The following is a 21,412-nucleotide window of genomic DNA, read 5'->3' as shown; positions in this document are numbered from 1 at the left end:
GGCAGACTGTTCCAGGCAGGAATAGCCCAGTGCAATGGTGGAAGCAGGCATGGCACGCTCAGGGACTAGCAAGGAAGCCATTGTGACAGGAGTAAGGTGCTTAGTGAGTGCTAGGAAATGATATAGGAGAGGGGGCTGTAGAAAGAAGGTTTTGCATTTCACTGAGTGAGATGGAAGCCTTCGGAGGATGTGGAGCAGAGGAGTGATGTGATCTGGCTTTGGTTCAAACAGGATGCCTCCGGCTGCCCTGGTGATAAAGGACCGCCTGTGACAAGGCGGCCAGGGGAAGGGTTTGAGGAGTGGAGGTGAGGAATAGTTAGATACAGGAAGTATTTAAAGCTAGGGCAACAGGATTTGGAGGTGAATTGGATGTGTGGTATGAGAGAAAGAGAAGAGTCAAATAAGATGACAACTTGTGTTATGGGTTGAAATACTGTCCTTGCTTTAATTCACATACTGAAGTCCTAACCCTGTTGCCTCAGAATCTGACCCGCTTTGGGAATAGGGTCTTTGCAGGTGTAATGAGTTAAGAACAAGTCATACAGGAGTAGGGGGGGTGCGGCCAAGCCAGTGTGACTGGCATCCTTATAGAAACGGGATATCTGGACACAGACACATGCAGAGAGACAATGCGAAGGGAGAGCAGCTTCTGAAGCCGCAGAGCGCCTGAGGCCCCCAGAAGCTGAGAGGAGCAGGACAGACTCTCTCAGCCCTGGGAAGGAAGCAATGCCTCTCATACCTTGATGCAGACTTCCAGCTGCCAGAGCTGTAAGACAAAGACCTGTTGTTGTTTCAGACCCCCGGTACTGATGCTTTGTTACACCACCCTAGCAAACTCCTACACGGGGTGAGCAATCTAGGGTATGGCAGTGCCTTTTAAGGAGATGAGTGCCTAGGAGGAGCACTTTGTGGAGGCTGGGGTTGGGGAGGGGAATTAAGATGTGCTACGTTTGAGAGGCCTGGTTAGAGCTCCACATGGAGTTCTCTATGAGACTTTGGACATGGAAACCTGGAGTTCAGGTAGGGGGACAAGGCATAGTCTAGCTGCAAATCAAAGCCACGGGGCAGAATGAGGAGGAAGGTCCGAGGACCAAGCACCTCTTGTGAAATTTCAACAATTACATGTCAGGGAGGGGGAAGAGCCAGAGGAAGCCTGAGGAGGGGTAGGGGGTGAAGTGGGAAAAAGGCTGGCAGGGTAAGACCTCTCAGCCAAGGGAAGACAGTGGTGAGGAGGGAGGGACTGGCCCAGGGCTGCCCTGGTCAGTGAGGGACAAAGCCTGCATTGGTGGCCTGGGGCCCAGGTGCCCTTGGCGGGATGGCGGGTGGACAGGTCTCGGTGCAAGGCTGATTGGAGTGAGTTCTACAGAAGGTAGGAGATTTTTTTTTTAAACTTGGCATTACATTGTGAGCATTAGTCCATGTTATTAAAAATGTATTTTAAACACTTGTATATCACATTCCATAATTTTTATCTATTCCTTGTTTTTTGGGTAGGATGTTTCTACTTTTTACCGCCATGTTGATTGTAATAATGCAGGGGGCATACTGAACTATAAAATTTCCTCGATTGGAAACGATAAAACACAAACAGGAGTGAGTGTTTTTAGGGCTTAACCTAAAATAGGGCCGATGGCTGTACAGAAAATCTGTACTTGTGGACACTCCTGTTGGCTGTGGAGGTGCAGGCTTGTGTCACTGCACACCTCTCCTCCGAGTATTACCCAGTTGACTAGAACATCCAGAGAGAGAAGTGTTAAGTGATGATGGTCACAGATGTTGGCTTCTGGAGTTACAGGATATTGTCTCTGCTGGTTAAATTAAGTGGTTCTAGATCAGCATGCCAGATGTATTTAAGCATATATTGTAATTCTCTCCCCACCCCTCTGAACCTGATCTCTTGTGAAAAGTCATTCCTGAATCAGAGTTGATTAGCATTTTGCTCTTTCGTGACTTTGTGGCAGGCTTCGCCACCACCATTTGGCCCCAGCCTCTGGGGCCAGGTCTGGCATTATTTGTCTTAGCTTTCGGACCTGATCTTAAGTTCATGCTGTCAGGGAGGTCTTTTCTATTAGTCGGAGTCCCATAGGGATGCCCCTCTCCCGCCGCAGCACACCATTCTTCTCCAAAATGCTTGCAAGAGTTCGTCCCTCATCCTGTTGGTCTTCCTGCTGGGCTGTGAGTTTCATGGGACAGAGATGGTATTTTCTGGTCTACAGTTGTAGTCGGGATGTGTGACAGAGCCTGGTGCAAAATGGTGTGCAAAATTGTTATCAGTATTGAGAGGAGGCCCAGGGCATGAGTCAAACCTGGGAACTGGCCCCAGGGTACTCATCTGGGGAATGGCGTGGCCCGAATTCAGATTTCTGTGATTCCGGAGTCCAGCTTCAGTTTACTCCTCTGCTTTTCATCAGTAAGTGAACCCCGCGCAGGGGGATTTTATAACTCTCAAGGAAACAAACCATTCTAAGAATTCTTTGTATCCTTTTGGTCATTTAAATATAATAAAAGTATCTGTTGATTGCCAGCTAGGACCTCTCATTTCTTATTCTTTCCATACTATTATTCCAAAGTGTAACTGTATGGTGATGTTTTTCTATGCTTGTCTGTCTTCCCTACTGGACTCTGATCTCCTTAAGAGCAGGAAATTGTCTCCTCCATCTTTTTATCCAGTTTTTGGCCCAGTGCTACCATATAGAGAGAGGTTCAATGTTTGAATAATGAATGAAGAAAGATAATATGGTGGGATTTAAAAAGATTAAAGATTTGTTATTTAGAAATACATGGTCTTCCATAAATTGACAAAGATGTCAATTATAATCATATTTTATATGTGCATTTTCAGTTTGCTAAAAAACACAAGATTTGTCAGAAACTTGGATTTATCATACGTATGTACTAGCATTAGTACACAAACTGTTAGGAGACGTACTTAATGACTAACAAAATAACACTGTGCTTTTACTCACATCAAGAGTATCAACATTTAAAAAACTTCTAGTATCACTTTATAATACTGATTTTGAATGGTTACGATAACATACTGCACTCAACCTGTATGCCTTTGAATTTTTCATTGGCATAAATAACACTGCTGTGAACAGCTGGGCCTATGTATGTACATAGCTATTTCTTTTTTTTGACTATTAGGATGACTTTCTAGAAATGAGACTCGTGAAATGTTTAAAACATATTACACCACTTTCTAAAAAGTTTTTACCATTTTATCACTACCTTTGTGGCACTTTGTATTAATACTTTCATGAGTCTTTTAAAAATAGCCATAATGTGCCACTATGTGTTGGTTTGCATCTCTTTTGGTGACTTAATTTGGACATTACCCATGGGTTTATTTACTCATTGCATTTTCTTTAGTCTTAATTTTTTTCATTTTTATTTTGGTCTTAATTTGTTAAAGACAACTTTTGTTAATTCTTAATAGCATTTTCTGAAATTTTTTTTCTGCTTTTTCTCTTCTTTTGCTATTTTTAATTAAATGTTTATATAGTTCAAACTGTAGATCTTTAATTTTTTTTTTCCCATTGACTTAAAGGAAGTTAATAAATGTTGATAAAATGACAGTAATAAGACCAGAAACTGAACCCAGGAAAAAACTGCTGGTGGTTTTTCACATGACTTATGGCTTAATTATATTACACTCCATGAGTGATTTCAGTTATCGATGGCATTGGGAAGAGTGTGTTTGGCCTCAGCCGACCACCTATTTTAAATTAAATCACAGGGTAACAAGCTGCTACTGCTGAGCTCAGACTTTGAGAACCTCAGCCTTCCAGAACAGAGCTCTTAGAGAATTAGTCAGATGGGGCTCAGTACTTGACATAAAGGTATTTAAGTCCTGAAAAGAGGCATGAGATTCTGCACAAAGCCTTTGTGGCTTGTATTCCATACAATTTGTGCTGTGTTCTGACTATCTGCTTGGTTAAGTTGACGCTTCAGAGTAGATTAGAAAAGCAAATGAAGTAGGAAGCTTGTGCTACTTGGCAGTCTGACTTGAAGGAGATAGAACAGTGAGAGTGCACACACACACCTCAAGTATTGCACGTGGATTTTCGTAATGATCAAAGTCCATAAGGGTTAATAAATGTGTTGGTGGTTGGCTCATCTTGCTGGAACATTCGGTTATTTGGAATTGCTTATTATTCCACATGGCTGGATAGAAAAGGCACTAGGATATGTTAGAATAATATTTTTTGCTCTTTAGGGATTTTGAAGGAAGCTGACTCAGAGATGTTTGTAAGGAAACAACAGCATTTATTCGGGTTTGGTACAAGGAATGGACAGAGTTAGACTGTAATGTGTGACCTCATGCTATGCTTCTTGTGATCTGATATCACTTAGTGTTACTGAATGACTTCAAAGGGCAGCTGGGAATTACTGTGAAGACACACACAGCGAAGTGATTTTTCACCTGCTGTCTCTGATCACAGAAGACACAGCTAGACTCACATTTCTCCCTGGGACACATGCGGTAGACATGCTGCAACTTGTTTGGAGAGAAAAGCAAGGGGCAGAGAGTCACACTGTTTGCCCTGTGTGGGCTGGGACAAGTTTTAAATATAACTAAGAGTTACTTTTTTAGAATTAAAAGCAATAGAGGCTGAGCTTCTGGGCCTGAGTTACTTCCTAAAAATACAGTCAGTGAACTTTAAAAGAACATTAGGATCATCTTGTCAAACTGGAATAGAATTAAAATGTGGAAGAAATCTGAGACTATTTACTGTTTGGGGCAAACATTGAGAATTAGAATTTGAAATGATGAGAGTGTTTTTGGAAGACCAGTCTGGCAGCCAGGGTGGAGTGGGATTTTGTTGTCTATCCACGGTCAGGTCTTGATGTCAGCTTTCTGCAAGCCCAGGTTTTGCAAACTGAGTTCAGTGTTGCCGTGATGGTACCTTCTGCCACGTGGAGCAACCTCATGCCGTTATCACCCCTTGTTCACCCTGTGACTAAGGAACAGGTTTTAACTATCTTCAATTCTCAATTGTTTTTTGTAGGCTTATTAAAATAAAATTATTATGATTGTGAAAAATTGAAAAATACACAGAAATGTACAAAAGGATACAATAGTAAATACCCATGTATCTACTACCTACAACAAATACAAGTCTACTTGTCATATTTGCTACTCTTCTCCTTTTTTTTAAGAAAAAAATTTCAATGAAGTAACTTATTTTCTTCTCTAGTGTTGCTCCACTTCTTCCATGAATTTATTTAGTGTGAATCCAGTATATACTTTTATGCTTTTGTTGATTTTGTATGTGTCTATAAAAGCAAATAGTGTTTTATGTATTAAAGAAGTTACATGGACAATTATTATAATATCACATAAAGAATAGTATAAAGCAGTGTCTTGTAGCATATTTTCTTCAACATTATTTTCAAGATCCATCCATGTTGCTAGATATAGGTCTAGACCATGATTTTAACTGCTGTGTAATATTCCATTGTATGCTTACCACAGTTTATCAATCATCTAGCAATGCCAGTATTTTCCTAATTGGGCCACAGTGAATATTCCTGTATATGTCTCCTTGAGCACATGGTAGCCTGTAAGTGAAATTGCTGGATATGAGAGTTTGTACACTTTATGACCTTACTGTATTGCCAAATTGCTTTTCACAGAGATGGGTATAAAAAATACATATATGAGTTATAGGACATATATAGACAGTATATGAGTTCCCATTTCCCTAAATCTTTACTAACACTTGATGATAACAGCCTTATTGCCAGTCTCTCAAGTGTGGAATTGAATCTCAGTGTCTTTTTGATCTGCAGTTCTCTGATAGTTGGAGAGGTTGAGTATGTTTTCACATTTATTTGTCACTCACCTTTCATCACCTCTAAATAACCAATTCATATCCTTTGCCCATTTTTTTTCTATTGATTTTTAGGAATTCTTTATCTGGTTACTAATCCTCTGTTAAATGCATTGCAAAATGTCTGTCATTTCACTTTTGTGTAAGTTGTCTTTTAAATGTTGACACACTTAAGTCCATCAGTCCTCTGATTTTTACTGTTGTACATTTGGGAAATTCTTCCTTACCCCAAGTCATGAAGACATCCTGTTACATTTTCTTTTAAAGGCTTTAAAGATCTGGAGACTTAAATGAAAGAGTCTCATGTAGGTAGGGATCTAATTTTATTCTTTTAGATGGATGGCTGTTTTTGTTCCAGCACCCCTTATTAAGTAGTCCATTGTGTCTCTACAGATTGATTATGTCCCCTCCATCAGTTACAGAACTCCATTTGTATGAGTCTGTTTCTAAGCTTTCTGTTCAACTTCATCGATCTGTATTTCTGTGTCTGATCCACTCCCACACTGTCTTATCAATTAGAACAGTCTGTAGAATCTTTTGTTTTATCTACGCAGACATTTAAGTAAACTTAAAATGATATATTTGTTCCTTTCCACATCTTAGACCTTTTGTTTCTTGTTTTATCATGTTGGCTGGAACTACAATACAATTACTGTTACATATCTATATAACTATTCTGAGGTTATTGTGGGCATTTCGACTTGTTTCCAGCTTTGCAAGGAATGCTCCTACAGTTCCCTGGTAATATTTGCTATAGGTTTTGGTATGCTGTTTATTGTGAATTTGCTGTAGGTACTTACCAGGACAAGGAAATCCCTTTGTATTCTTAATTGGCTAACAGTTTTTGTTACCAGGAGTAAGTGATGAACTTTTTTGGAAGATTTTCTGCATTCAATTGAGATAAATTCTCATTTAACTTTTTAACTTGGGGAATTCCGCTGGATTTGATGATTTTAAAGCCATCCTTATATTTCTGGAATTAATTCTGCTTAATTCTGCGTTTCTGTTTTTGAAATACTGTTGTAGTTGATTGAGTAATGTCTTATTGAGATAGTTTGCATCTGTAGTCTTAAGGTGATTTGTGGGTTAGTTTTCTTTTGTGTACTATTCTTGCCCGATTTTGATGTTGAGGTTCTGCTCTCTTCAAAGGAATTTAATTTGGGGATTTCTCCAGAATGTTCTGACCCACCAGGACTAGGAATTTGCTGCTTATAGGTCCTGGGTATTTCTTCACTGTGCAGCTCAGTGTCGGGTGAAGGCCCCGGGAACTCTGTGCATCTCTGGGCTGTCTCTGTGGGCAGGTCTCTCCTCTCCCGTACTCGCCCTGCAGATTCCAGCTGCTTAGTGTCCTAGCCTCTATCCCCTCAGTTCACGAACCCACTGTGCTCTGCTTGGGCTCCCTCCCTGCTCCATGGTCCACAAAGTGCTCCCTGCCGATGGTCAGGGTGGTCACCTCTTTGATTCTCTTCTTTTAGGATCACAGGCCTCTCTTGCTGGCTGTATGGAATTTGACAACAGTTGTTTATTTTCTAGTTGTAGATGGCAGAAAGGCTTGTTTGGCAACATTCCATCATGGCCAGCTATGGAAATCTGTCTTTTTAGCCTAAAGAAATCTTTCAAAATCAATGTTCTGTGTTTGGAATGGAAGGTGGTAGAGGGTTAATTCACTAGGCCTATATTGAGCAGAAGTCCTTTTATTGGATTATTTATTTTATGAATTGTGTCCCCTGTGCTCCCCCACCCACCCACCCTCCCACCACAGTCTCAAAAGCTTTTTTTCTACTGCATCTGAACGTCTTAGGCTAATTCCCTTAATGTGCTTCTCTACCAGAAGTCTAGTAACTTGTCACAGCTACTACAAGCCCATTGTGATGTTCTTTGTGTTAGTCTGTGACCAGTTTGTTTCAGAGTGTCTCTGCTCTTCAGAGTTCTGCAGGAACCCATTAACTCTTGCCTTCTGAAACTGTTTCTCTAACAAGCATGCTGTTAAATTCCACTATAGTCCTTATAAGTTAGAGTGTTTTATTATTTTTTTAAATTTAAAAACATCTTTGAAGGATTAGAGATTTACTGAACAACATGCAAACCAAGCCTGGAGGCATCCCTGCTACTAGGAGATGGATTAAGAGCCCACTGATTACTTTCCCTTTACAGATGTCCTTAAATCCCAGGATCCTTTGGAAAGGAGTGGCTCCACTTTCGAATGAGTCATTCAGCCAGGATGAGGCTCAGGCTCCCTCCCCTCCTAGGGTACAGAAAGTTCTGCACAAGCCCATTAACTGATCCCACAGTTAATCATGTAGTTGAGAAATAAGAGAACTTTGTTAAAGATGATTGATAATATGTGACAGCCTGTATGGAATGTGAAGCGAGTGATGAAAATGGGACAGAAATCAGGTGATAAAAAGATCATGGTAGGAGTAGGTGGGCATTTGGGGAGGACTTCCTGGAGAAGCAGGGGGTTTCAATGAGGCTGAGCCTGAGGGGCCTGTTTCTTTCAGGACAGGGCACTCGTGTGCAGAGGCAAGGAGTGACAAGCTTCCGCAGGGAGGGAGTAGGGGCAGTCAGGGTGCAAAGGGGGTTTAGGGCCAGTTGCAGAGGGTCTTGAATGTATCTCCTGGGCAACTAAAATGTGTTGGAAATTTTTGAACGTAGGAGAAGAAATTGAAAGAGCTGCATTTTAGGAAGACTAGATTGTTAGCAAGTCTGGGTTAGGATTTTGTTCAAGCTTGGCTGCATGTTGCAATCATTTAGAGAGTTAAAAAACAGCTGATGCCTGAGACCCTCCCCCAGAGATTCAGATTCAGTCGGCCTGGAGTTAGGCCTGGGGTCTGAGAATTTTAAAAGCTCTCCAGGTGATTCTAATGTGCAGAAAAACCTGAGAACCACTGTCTAACCCACTGATACGATCTTGAATCCACGTTTACTCATTGTGTTGAACCACAGCTGGCCAAGCAAATGCAGAATCATCCAGTGGAAAAAAACAGTTTTAAAGTATTTCTGTAACGTTTATTTTTAATAATCCACACAGGTCAACACCTCAGTTAGAACAACAGTTTTTTCATAAATGCCTACAAATTTTCACATCGGCCATGAAGTAGATGGTGACAAATGTGTAAACTCTCTGGGAAGGAACCCATAATTATCTTGAAAGTTTGGTCATGTGGAAAATGTTTTCTTGCATTAAAAATAAAAGTGCAACATAAAACAAATTGAGATCTACATAGCATAGAAAAAAATGGCTTGGTAAAATGTGGTTACAGGGCATGAGTTTTGCTTTGCATGTCAGGTGACGGGCTTGTCTTGGCTGTTAGGGAATCTGTCCCTCCAGGCTCAAGCCAGCCTCTCCTGTCTGCGTTTCCAAGGATTGCTGCTGCTGTTTAAGTGGGGGCAGAAAAGAATACCATCTCATTACTGTCCTTATTGTCCTTTTAAAATTTGTAAGAGGACGGTATTGTATATAGTTATGCTATTATGTAACATGTTCTTCTAGTAGAAAATCTTTGGTTTAAAGGTTTGTTTTCTTTCATTCTTTCCCTGCCCACTTCATCCTATGACATGCAGAATTTACAAAAAAATTGTTACCCTGTTAACACTTCTAATTCATCTATGTCCTCCTAAAGACAGACTCTTGCATATTCTCAGTGGTATTTTTGGAAGATTTCCATCGTTGGCCTCCACCTAGGTACCAGCTTTTGTAACCTGCTCTTTCAGCCTTCCTGGTAGCTCAGTAGACATTTCCAGTACACCTTGGGAGGGAGGAGAGGCGGAAATCATTCTCAGATGTTAAACTGAAACGTGTTTCTAATTGAAAGCATGAAGAGAATGTATCCATGAAAATGCCTTGGGGGTGATCTCTGGCAGAGGCTCAGCTAGGAAAGGCCAGTCCAGTCCTCGCTGGAGGCCACTTCAGCTCTCTCTGGGCAGAGCTCACTTCCATTCCTGTGACATTCCATAAATAACCTTGGCCAAATAGGGACCCAATCACCTTCAGTCACTAGGAAAATGCTGAAAATTTAGAATCCTGAACTCTAGAAGTGCTTAGGTTTGACTTTGAATTGTGGAAGCCTAATATGGAAAGGACCCCTGGGGACCATTTTCCAACAACATTTACTACCCTTTCCCTGCTCCCAAATATGTACAAGTATAAAGGCCGAGGTTAAGTAACTTACCCCAGTTCACCGAGGGGACTGGCTGCATTTTTCTTGCCTTTGGAAAATTTGTCAGTCTGGTATTCTGCTACTTGACAGCCACTTCTTATTATTTGCTGTAACTATTAGGAATCATATTATGGGAAGATGGGAAAGGATCTTCTCTCTATTATAGAAAATCAGTAAGTTTCAGGGCTTTTAGGTCTTGGTTATTTGGCTGTTCCATAACTAAGTGTCTTCTGGTTTATGTGCCTCATCTATTTTGTAATTGTTTCTAGATTGAATCTTGCAATGAATTTTATGGGAAATTTAGTATTATAATCTGCTTAGGAAGAGTTTAAGTCAAAGGTGGACTGCTAGCAAAAGGTTGGCATATGTAAATGTATCTGGACAAATAGGGGACTGAAGGGGTTATGTTCATAGGCCTGTGACATTAATAAATCTTAAGTCAGTAATATCTAAACTCCCATGGACCTTGCCTATGATAAAATTCATTTCCCTTTCCTGTGACCCATCACCCTGCTAACTATAAAACAATGCTTGGCCACAAATGATGCAAAGTACATGCATCCTAGCAATTAGAAGATATAAAGGTGGTTTCTTTTCGGCTGCCCTGTGTAATATGATGAGGGATATGCACTGGCTTTTACAAAAAAAAAAGTGTATATTGGATGACTTTCAGACTTCATACCCTTGTTTTTTCCTCATGTTAGAAAAAAAATGGGTTGGTTCAAGTTTCTGGAGCAGTCACTCCAAGCTCTGAGAGCTTATGTAGGATGAAGAAGGCAGTAGCACTTTTTGGGTTTGGGGATTGGGAATGGACTTTTGTTTTCTGCTCAGACGCATTTGAATACCTGAAATTTAAACTTAAGTCACAGAACACAACTTACAAAGAAGGACAGAGCATTTTCTTAAGGTTTTCCTGTGTTTCTGGTGCATTTGTGAGAGGTAGCTACAGTTACAATAGGTAAGAATGATGGCTTTGCGGCCAGTTCACTTGGATTCAAATCCCAGCTCTTCTGTTTACTCATTAATTGTGTGACCTTTGGCAAATTACATAATCCCTGGATCTGTTTCTTCATCAGGAAAATGGGCAAAATACTTCAGAATGGTTGCTGGGGATTAAATTTGTTGATATATTTTAGAACAGTGCCTGGCATATAAGAAGCCATAGTAAATATTAATTAGCCTCCCCATCATTGTAAGTATGATGTTTGTGTGGAGTATAGGTTTATTTTAGTGAGGAACACCCTGCCTTATACTTCTCCTTTGAATACTTAAGCCTTTGGAGGAATTAGTAAAGTGTGCAACCCTTTTCTTCAAAGTTGTATGTTCTGTTGTCTGTCTGCAGCAAGCTGTGTCCCACCGTGCCAGAATGGAGGGATGTGTCTCCGGCCTCAGCTCTGCGTGTGTAAACCAGGAACCAAGGGCAAAGCGTGTGAGACAACACCTGCTCAGGACACCTCGTCACCTGTGTTTGGAGGGCAGAGTCCTGGAGCTGCGTCCTCCTGGGTCCCTCCTGGGCAAGCAGCAAAGCACACTTCATCTAAGAAGGCTGACACTCTTCCGAGAGTCAGTCCTGTGGCCCAGATGACCTTGACCCTCAAGCCGAAGCCTTCAGTAGGACTGTCTCAGCAGATTCATTCTCAGTGAGTGTTTTGAATTTACCTCTAGCTCAGGAGCATTGTAATTACCCTTTTGGGATGCACTGCTTTGAGTCACTCTTCTTTTCTTGCAAGATTTGCAGAAACTACCTGGGTAAAAAAGGGGTTTCTTTCCTTCAAGGTTTACATGTCATGTTTATATGCCAAGTCTCTTAGAAACGTGTGTTTAGCCTCTGCGGGGAAGATTTACCATAAGCATAAACGAAAGCAGTGGTGAGGATTACAGGGGATCAAGGTTGAAGGGAATAGTGGAGGTAGTTGTTTGATTATGGTGGAGTTGTGAGTTATAAAATAATTCTTTTTTTGTTGGGGGGAGGGGTGCTCTAGAGTTCTGAAATAGTTTAAAAAGAGCAGCAGCGACTGTAATTTTTAAAGATACATGGAAATGGTAAAAAGTCAGCTTTGCGGAGAGAAAGTGTTCAAATGACAGTGAGTCTTTGGAAAGAGAATTTCTCTGCTTCGGTAGTGGGCTAAGCGTTTCTTCTAACACATGTCTACCTCCCAGTTGCCATGTAGGTCCATTTTTGGTGAATGAGTTTGTGTTCTATTTATGGGAACATGGTTTTTTTTTTTTTTTTTTTAGTGTTCGGAAGTGCTTGTTGTTCTGAACCCTCTGAGAACCCCTGGACAAGAATGCTTTTCCCTGTCCTCCAAGTATCGTAAGGAGCTGCTCCTCCTCTGCACAGGGTCCTCAAGAAAATTGTTTCCCTTTAATTAGGTGCTCCAACTCGGGGAACAGGATACAGAATTTACTGCAACTATCCCTTGTCTTTGTCTAGGAAAGTAAAATACAGGAAGTTCTCAACCTAAAAATGGGCTTGACCCTGGCAGTTCATTTGCTTGGAATTTTGAGTGCTTTCCCCCCTCCTAGAGACAGCTTCCACAGGGTGATTAGTATCTAATCTGCCCACAGAGGTGATTTCATCTGTTACTACAGATGAAATTACCCTGCCTTATACTTCTCCTTTGAGTAGGCCACCCGCTGCCCCTGCTGAGTGGGGTCTTTCTAAAATTTTGCTTTCTTTTCTTACTCCCTCCTCAGTTCTTCTTCTGTTTTTCTTCATTTTTCTCTCATTTCTTCTTGTCTCATACTTCAGTTCGATCACGACAAATATATTTGGGGGCCTAGTTTGAAATCTAACTGCTTTGCTAGCATTTCAGTTGGGAAACACATCCTGCAGCCCTCAACAGGAAGGAATGGTAGTTGTAACTAATGTTAGTAATGGCTTACTGGGTGTCAAGTTGTATTTCAAGTGCTTGGTGTATATTATTAGTTTACTAGTTACAATGACTCCATGAGGATAGGTAATATTATTAAACCCATTTTACAAATGAGAAAACTGAGGCTCAGGGTGGTTAAGTAATTTGTTCAAGGTAACACAGTTAATAAGTGAATCATAATTAATAATAATAATGGTTGGTAGGCTTCGAATGGAGGCAGTCAGGATCTAGCATTCATGCCCTGAAACAGTGGGTGGCAAACTTTTTCTGTTAAGGGTCAGTGAGTATTTTCAGCCTGTGGAAAATACATATGGTTTCTGTTGGAATGTCTCAATCCTGCCATTGTAGCACAAAAGGAGCCCTGGATGGTGCATAAACAAGTGATGTGACTGTTCCAATAAATCTTTATTTATGGATGCTGAAATTTGAATCTCATATAAATTTCACGTGTCACCCAATATTATTATTTTGATATTTTTTTTCCCCTCAACCATTTAAAAATGTGAAAATCATTCTTAGCTTGTGGGCTGTACAAACCAGGCTTGGGTCAGCATTGGACCATGAATTGTAATTTGTGGACCTTTCCGTAGAGGATAGTAAGTGCTTTTTTGTGCCAGAACACTAACATCACTTTTGTGTCCTTGAAATGATATAAAGCTTTGCTTATGTTATAGCTAGACATCCCTCTTCCAGCATTGTTCTGGATCTTAAACACAAAGAACAGTTCTGCGTGGAACAATGCCTTCGCAATCAAGAGTCAGATTACTGTGCATTGCAATTATATTTTTTCTCCCATTATTACTCATGTAAACTGTGAGGTAATTTACAAGTGTTGCCATTCTTCTTGAATATCACCCTCCGCTGTTAGAATCTGACCCTCTATGATGTGTGTATATGGATTGTTAGTAAGAAACAGATGTCAGATAAAGGAACAGCCGTTTCTTTTTTTTCTTTTTCTTTCTTTTGGTAGCTGCAGTGTAATTTAAACAGGAATGTTGTGAGTCAAAGAGGAGGCTAAGGTTTCAGCTCTAACTTGGCTTTGGGAAAATAAGTTGTTAGGTAATGCACTTCAGAGACTTCATCTGCTGAATGGAGATGCCTTTTTAGATTTCATCTGAATGAAGATGCCTTTTTACTGTATGCAGCATTGTTAGGCAGGCATGGGCATAGGGGCACACCTACTCTGTGCTTTCGGTTAAGGACAAGAGATAGCCTCAGATGCTTACAATTCTAATATTTTCTTTATAAACTTTTATAGATTTCTCTGTTATCTGGGCACTGCAAGGAGTTTTAAGATGTGTAAGATCCAATTTTTGCCCTTCAGGAGATTTTGGAATGATCCATAAGCTAACACTTGAGAGAGATAAAGAAGGAGGTGCAGCTGGCCCATTGATGAATTCTGGTAATGACATGATCACCTGAAATCATATTTAATCACACTGCCAAGGAGGTACATATAAAAGGACCATTTTGGCTACTTTTGAGAAATGTAACAATTCGTAAATTACCTGTTTTTAGGGTTGCCTATGTTAGGGCGTTTCAAGGTTTTATTTTCTTTTTATCTAGTGAAGGAGGCAATGAAGCTTCTTTAAAATGCTTGCAGACATAGACACCTAAAACATCAAAATGTTTAATTAGTCTTATACCCATTACATGGCACATGAAATGCTACTGTCTTGATCATTAATACAATGAGTTTTTGTTGAACACATCTGTGTACCATGTACTGTCCTAGGAGCTTGGGATGTGGCACTGAACAACTGAACAAAATGCCCTTCTGGAGTTTACAGTCTGGAGAAGGAGAGACGATTGATAAGTGGCATAGTTAAAACCTATGTTAGATTGTGTTAAGTGCAGTGGAGAAAACAGTGCAATAATGGACAGGGAAGGCTGGGTGGGTGTGGGTGAGAAGAGGTGGGGGCTCTGGTGGCTTTAAATGGGCTGTTAGGGTGGACCCTGCTGAGAAGGTGACATTTAAGCAAAGGTGTGAAGGTGGTGAGGGCATGAACCATGAAGATATGTGCGGGTTGGGGGCAGGGGTGCCTGGTATGTTTGCGGGACAGCTACTTCAGTAATATTAATGTTGAAACCACACATTTTAGACAGATGTGTATCAGATGAATTGGTTTTGCCTTTGCCCAAATTGGTTTTGGATAGCTTGGCTTAGAATTAAATACAAAGTTCTTTGGGAAATCAAAGGAAGGAACAGTTGTTTCCAGATTTTAGAGTATTGGGGAAGTGGAGGTGCAGGGGTGCCTCTGGAGAAGTGGTCTTTGAGCTTGAAAAGATGGTTAAGTTGGGCATGAAGAACTGGAGTAGAGAAGAAGGGAATTTCCAGGAAAGGCAATGAATGATGTGTCTTCAGAAAGGATAGTGTTTTATTTACTTCTGTATAACAGATCACCCCCAAACTTAGTCTTAAACAGTAAACATTTATTGTCTGACAGTTTCTGTGGGTCAGGGATCCGGGAGGACCGAGCTGGGTGTTCTGTCTCAGGATGGCTCATGAGGCTGCAGTCAGGAGGGTCAGCCTGACCAGGGCTGGAGAATCCACTGGCAAGGTGACTCACTCCCTTGGCTGCTGGCAGGAGGCCTCAGCTGCAACACGGGCTGTTGGCTTCGCTCTGTCCACATGGGCCCCCATGCAGAGCTGCCTGAGTGTCCTCAGAACACGGCCACTGGCTTCTCCCAGAGCAAGTGATCCCACACCAGAGAGAGAGCCAGGAGAAAGCCACAGGGCCTCTCTACTTTTTAGTCTTGAAAATGACACAACCTTCACTTCCACTATATTCTGCTCATTAGAGGTGAGTCACTAAGTCAAGTCCACCCTTACATCTAGGGAGTGGAATTAAGTTGTGCTGCTTGGAGGAAGAAATATCAAAGAATGTTTGGACATATTAGAAAATGACCACGTTTAGGATATGACTTGATTGGAACTTGATGTATATAAAGACTAGTGGTAACAAAAGGCCCTAAGGTTTGGTTGAAAACCAAGTAAAAGACTAATATTGCAACAAAACAATTCCAAAAAGACACAAGAAAACAAAAGTAGAAGAACTTTGGACTGTCTGTCCTGAATCAAATAAACTGTAAATGAAAGAAAAAAGATGATAGGACAATCATGAAAATGCTGACATTGACTAGAAATTTGATGATTTAAAAGTGTTAATTTTGAGGGCTGTGATGATGGCATTGTGGTTATGTGAGGAGGAGAATCATATTTAAGTATTTGCAGATGAAATTATATGATGTCTGAGCTTTGAAATTGTCCAGTTTGTGAAGTATATAGGTAACAAGATTGGCCATGAGGGTATAATCATTGAAGCAGGATAATGGGTAAGTGGAGATTTGTTATATAATCCTCTCTACTTTTTACATTTTTGAAATTTTCTGTAAGAAAGAACAATAAAGAAAACCCTGGAAAGTTTCAACTAGGAAGAGAGCTGTGGTTTTTCTTCTGCCTTGGGAGATGAATCCAGCTGCAGTTCTGAAGAACCTAGTAGCCATTGGAGGATGGCTGTTGAATAGACATGGTAGTGCTGGTGATGCAGAGGAAGTGAACTCAGGAGTTACTGTAAATGAAAAAACCTTGGCACCTAATTGCATGTGGGAGGCAAACAGAAACAGGTATGATCCAGGCTTGGGACTGTGGGAGCAGGGGAGGATGTGGAGGTTTTCCTCCTGGTGTTTTTGATTTCTTTGGTAATATGATGGCTCTTCAAGGTCGTGAAGGTAGTTGATACTTAAATGGATTGTTTCTGACAGAGCATTATGGATGACTAGTCAAGATCGCTGTCTGTACCCCATTAGGGACTAAAAGCAGGTGGGGTATCAGTGGTACATGGCTGCCCACTTGGTAAGGCATTGGTCTGGAAAGACCCTGGCCAGGGCACTCTGGCAGTAGTTCCTGCTGTGGTTGAGAATTTCATTCATGCTTTTCTATGGGAGTTTGTTATGGTGTGTTCCTTTTTTCAGTTCTGTGGGCACATGGTGGGAATTCATGGAGCAGACCAAACGATGCCTCATCTTCCTGTTATGCAGATTTCCGCAGTCACTTTTCTGATTCTTTGATCTTTTACTTCACTGTATAAATCTGGATTCCTTAGAAAAGCCACATAACACTTTAGGTTACTCTTGTAATTGCATTCTAATAAATGTTGCTCACATGCAACTATCCACATATCCATCAAAGAACTGCCACTGTTAGGTCACAGGTGCGCATCCCCAGTGTCCTGTATGTAAAAAGACGTTCATGCTTATAAGTTATGGCCAGAAAATGCCAGAAAGGGGCAAAATTCATAACTGCTCAGCTTTCCAGATCTTTTCTATCACCTGTGCATATCATTATTCACATATATATTGAAGTTTCCTATAAAAACTTATTTTCAACCCCCAGTACAGCTCACTGAGGCTGTTTCAACTTGTGTAAAGTGTCCGTCTGTATCCTTGTTAGTCATGGTGGGTGGCACAGGCAGCGTCCATGGGACCATGAGGCAGAGGTCACAAGGGGCATGCTTTAGCTGCTAATGTCTTCTGGTTGCCCGGAGAACGTTGGTACAAATGAACACTGCTCTGCCAAATGGGGAACTGTTATCTGTGCTATATACGGAGGAAGCACTTTTGAGTCCCTCTCTCTGAGCTTGCGAAGGAAGTCTGGTTTTACTCAGGATACGGATGTCAAATCTATCTAGAGAGTTCACATGTGTCCAGTCTGTTTTCTTCCCTGGTCATAGCTATTTTCATCATCATATGGTGTCCTGATGTTATAAAGGATGGTGGTTAGTTTCTCTGAAAAAATTATCCTATCTCAAACCAGGTAAGGGGGTAGGATTTATCTAATGGCATCAACTCTCCCTCTTTCTCATCATCTTCTTCCCAGGGATGTGGTGAAGAGAAAAGAGGCAATTAGAAAATATTATTTTAAAAGACAAGAATAATTCAAATGCTTTCTATATTTATCAAGTGAGCTTATAGTATGCTAGATATTTTCTAAATATAGAGAAGGCTCTTTAAAATCCACATGGAGATGATGGGTTCCACTTTCAAAATTCTTGAGAAATGAATACTTCACATTTACCATGGGTCCGTTGATAGGAAGAAGTGTTGAGTGATGTCTGTATCATGGAGAAGAGGGTGCTACACGACACTTATCTCTGCCCTTTCTTAGCCTCCTGTCACTGTGGTTGTGAGTCTTAAAAACAAAAACACCCAAAACTATAGGCTGTGATATACGTGCATGGGAGGGAGACTTTATGGAATGCTCTTTGACATATTTTGCTCTCTTAGCAACAATAGCAATGAAATGTAAGCTCACTCCCCTTGTTTGGACTTTATCATAATACCCCTAGAAGAAAATAACTCATTATAAAACTATACCAACAATTAAAACTTCAGGGGGCAGTTGCAAGCTGTTTGTAGCACTAACAGCTAAGATAGGGACCTTGTCTGAACTTACTAAAGAAGACAAGGAAATGGTCAGTACTTGAATAGACAGTTTCCCCAAATGATCTCTCAGACCGCAGGGGGAACCTTGCTCAGTGTTGACCTAACCTACTCTTGCTGATTCTTCTCCAAGTTTCTTTTCTGTGCTCCTTGTATTTAAAATTATCATAGCACTTACTGTACAGTTTTTCATCTCTTTATCTACAGAGGTATACAGAAGGGCTGCAGTAAGTGTTTATTTCCTATGTTTCTTTTGAGTGTTACCTGGGGAAAGAAGTCCTTGTCCAAGGATTGTTCCTTGAGTACTTACGTTGTATGGATTTCCTTTTTCTCTTCGGATAATACTGTTTGCCTTGGTAAAGCCTTGACCATTTTGCAAAGTGCATTGCATTCCTTGTATCTGATCTGTTCCACAAGTATATGAGATGAAGGTTTTTATCCCTACTGTGTGATGTGGGGGAAAAAAGGCAGAGCGGTTGACAGTTGAGGAAAAGGAACTCAATCCGAGGATTTTAGTGTTCATTTCATGACACCTTAGGGACGGGATGAGAACTTAGTTTGAGCCAATGACCAATTTTACAATTTCTTATGCATTTGTTTTAAACTTAAAAAAAGTTGAAGTTAAATTGAAATTAGATACTGAAGAGTACATGAATTAAAAGTGCACATAGCACACTCATGTTAAGTACCGTACACGTTGAAGAGTAGAACAACGCCAGCACCAGAAAGCCCATTGTTCTTAACATCTACCCTCTTTCTCCTCCCCAAAAGGAGCTGCTATTTTGACTTCTAACATCAGTTTTGTCCATTTGGATTATATATAAATCAAACTGTGTATTTTTTCACTTAGTGTTATGTCTGTGATTTATCTATGTAGTTATGCATGGCTATAACTGTTCTCACTTACATTGCCAAGGATTGTTCCAGCACGTGGATATGCCACCATTTTTTATTTATTCTCTTAATGGGTATTTGGAATGTTTTCAGTTTTTAGCTCTGAGGAATAATGCTATGTAGGTAGGTAGATGTATAAAGGAATTCCAGAAGACCTTTGTGGACTCATCAGAAAACCAAGCCCCCTAACTGGACGCAGCAATGCAAGATCTGAAAAGGATGTCATGATCCGTCGTGTGGTATCTGTTGGTTAGTGTTGTGTTACTGTTTGAGGGGAAACAGGCACATGGAGAAGAATGGTGCAGTGAGATAGTGTTGGAGGAACTGGAAGAGGAACCTTTCCTCCTGAGTGGGACTTGGCAGGAAGAGTGGACTGTGGGGTGGGAGATCCAGGAGAGGAGTAGGGCAGGTCCTGTGTCCTCCTGTCTGCACCCTGCTGAGTCCTCCTAGGAAGGCTCCCCCAAGAGTCTTTCTGAGACAGAACCAGCAATGACTGGGTCTCAGTGCCAGTGAAAGGGATACAAGGGAACTGGGTGAACGCTCAGGTTTGCAATGGAAAAGGCCAAGTGCTGGGATAGAGTTTGCTTCCCAATTTAATTGCTAGAAAAATAGGATGGTGTTTTGGTGTTGTGTAGTAATAGTTACTATTTATTGAGTATTTATTCTGTTCCAGGTACTATTATACGTACTTTTTGAGTATTATTTAATCCTCTCAAAAGAATGTGAGCTGAATACTCTTATCCCCATTTCATGCAGTGAAGCAGTTTGGGTGCAGAAGAATGAAGTAATTTGCCTAAGTCCACTTAGTTAGTAAATATAGAGTCAGAATTCAAATTGAGGCAATCTGAGAAGTTATCTTCTTTATATTGCCTCTTTCTTTGATAGCATTTCTATTAGCTTCCTGTCACTGCTGTAACAGATGAGCACACACATGGTGACTGAGAAACAAGTCAGGTTTATCGTGTCATAATTCTGAGCTCAGAGGTCCAGAGTGGGTTTCACTGGGCTAGAGATGTCAGCAGGGCTGCTTCTCCCAGAGGCTGTAGGGTAGGATCTCTTTCTTGCCTCTTGCACTTTCTAGAGTCTGCCTGCATTCCCTGTCGTGTGGCCCCTTCTCCATCTTCTAGGCCAGCAGTCTTGGACTGAGTCCTTCCAACTGCTACTCTCTGGTTCTCTGTCTTTTGCCTCTCTCTGCCCCTCTTGAGGACACGTGTAATTATACTGGGCCCACCTGAATAATCCAGGATAATTCCCCCAGCTCACTGTCAGATGATTAGTACCCTAATTCCATCTAGAACTTTGATTTCTCTTTGCGGTAACTGGACATATTTACAGGTTCTGGGGAGTATGTGGACATCTTTGGGGAGACATTATCCTGGCTTCTACAGTATTTTACCTGGGACCCAGTCTTGTCCTGGCTCTTCCCAGCTACTCATGAGTGAGCTACCTTCCCAAGGGGCAGTAAATAATCATCCGACTACATTATGACTCTTAAGGAAGCTAAGATTTATATACTGCTCAGAGATTTATGGCCTGAGGGTGGCCTCCACTGTCCTGTGAAACCTTGGGCCCAGCACCGTCGGGCACTTTGTGGTGTGTGGTGGAGGGAAAATGAGATGTAGAGCTGGGGATGGCCAGGCAGGAGGAGGGGCCCTGCCTCTCCTTATGCCTTTAGCCTCATGCAATAGGAATTAGAAAGTCAACTTGCCATCCTAAGTACCTTTTGACGCCTGACTCCACCCACCAGGCGAAGTGGCTATGGGCTCCTACCTTGGGGGAAGGTAGGAAAAAGGTGAGAAAAGGGCTAGGAATGTCCTTTCCTGCAGTGGTTAGACTGGGGCCCTTGAGCCTGATAATGTGCCTCCCGTGTGATTATTGTTCGCTGAAATACGTTTTTGTGCTGAAAATGAATTGGTTGTCCGAGGACTTGCTGCAAACTGACAACAGAGCTGGCATTGAAACACATGAATCCACTGATGAGCAGTTGGAACAGAATATGGTTCGGCTGACACATGGGACCCATGAGCTGGAGGCCTGGCCTGCTTGGTGGATGCCACACGTGAGATAGACTTCTAGAGCCTGGCTTTGGGTGTTGTGCTGATTAAAGTAAAAAGTCCTCTTTATGTATCAATCTGTTTGACGGTCCATAGGTACTGCCCATGAGTCTTTTCAAGGTGCCTCTAGGTTGCACTAAAGCCTCTTC

The 21,412-nt window shown here is 41.3% G+C and overlaps 1 protein-coding gene across 4 annotated transcripts in view; it reads left to right on the top strand.

Moving 5' to 3' along the window:
• LTBP1 (latent transforming growth factor beta binding protein 1) overlaps positions 1 to 21,412 on the top strand; it is a 375,947-nt gene that overhangs the window by 29,461 nt on the left and 325,074 nt on the right. For all 4 annotated transcript variants that reach the window (XM_073214445.1, XM_073214444.1, XM_073214443.1 and 1 more), the window contains exon 3: positions 11,340 to 11,637. In XM_073214445.1, coding sequence (XP_073070546.1) covers positions 11,340 to 11,637 — 298 coding nt within the window. The remainder of the gene's footprint in view (positions 1 to 11,339; positions 11,638 to 21,412) is intronic.

This window comes from Manis javanica, chromosome 1 (assembly GCF_040802235.1).
Source record: "Manis javanica isolate MJ-LG chromosome 1, MJ_LKY, whole genome shotgun sequence".
In the NCBI taxonomy this organism is placed as follows: Eukaryota; Metazoa; Chordata; class Mammalia; order Pholidota; family Manidae; genus Manis; species Manis javanica.
This window is presented reverse-complemented; position numbering and strand designations above follow the sequence as displayed.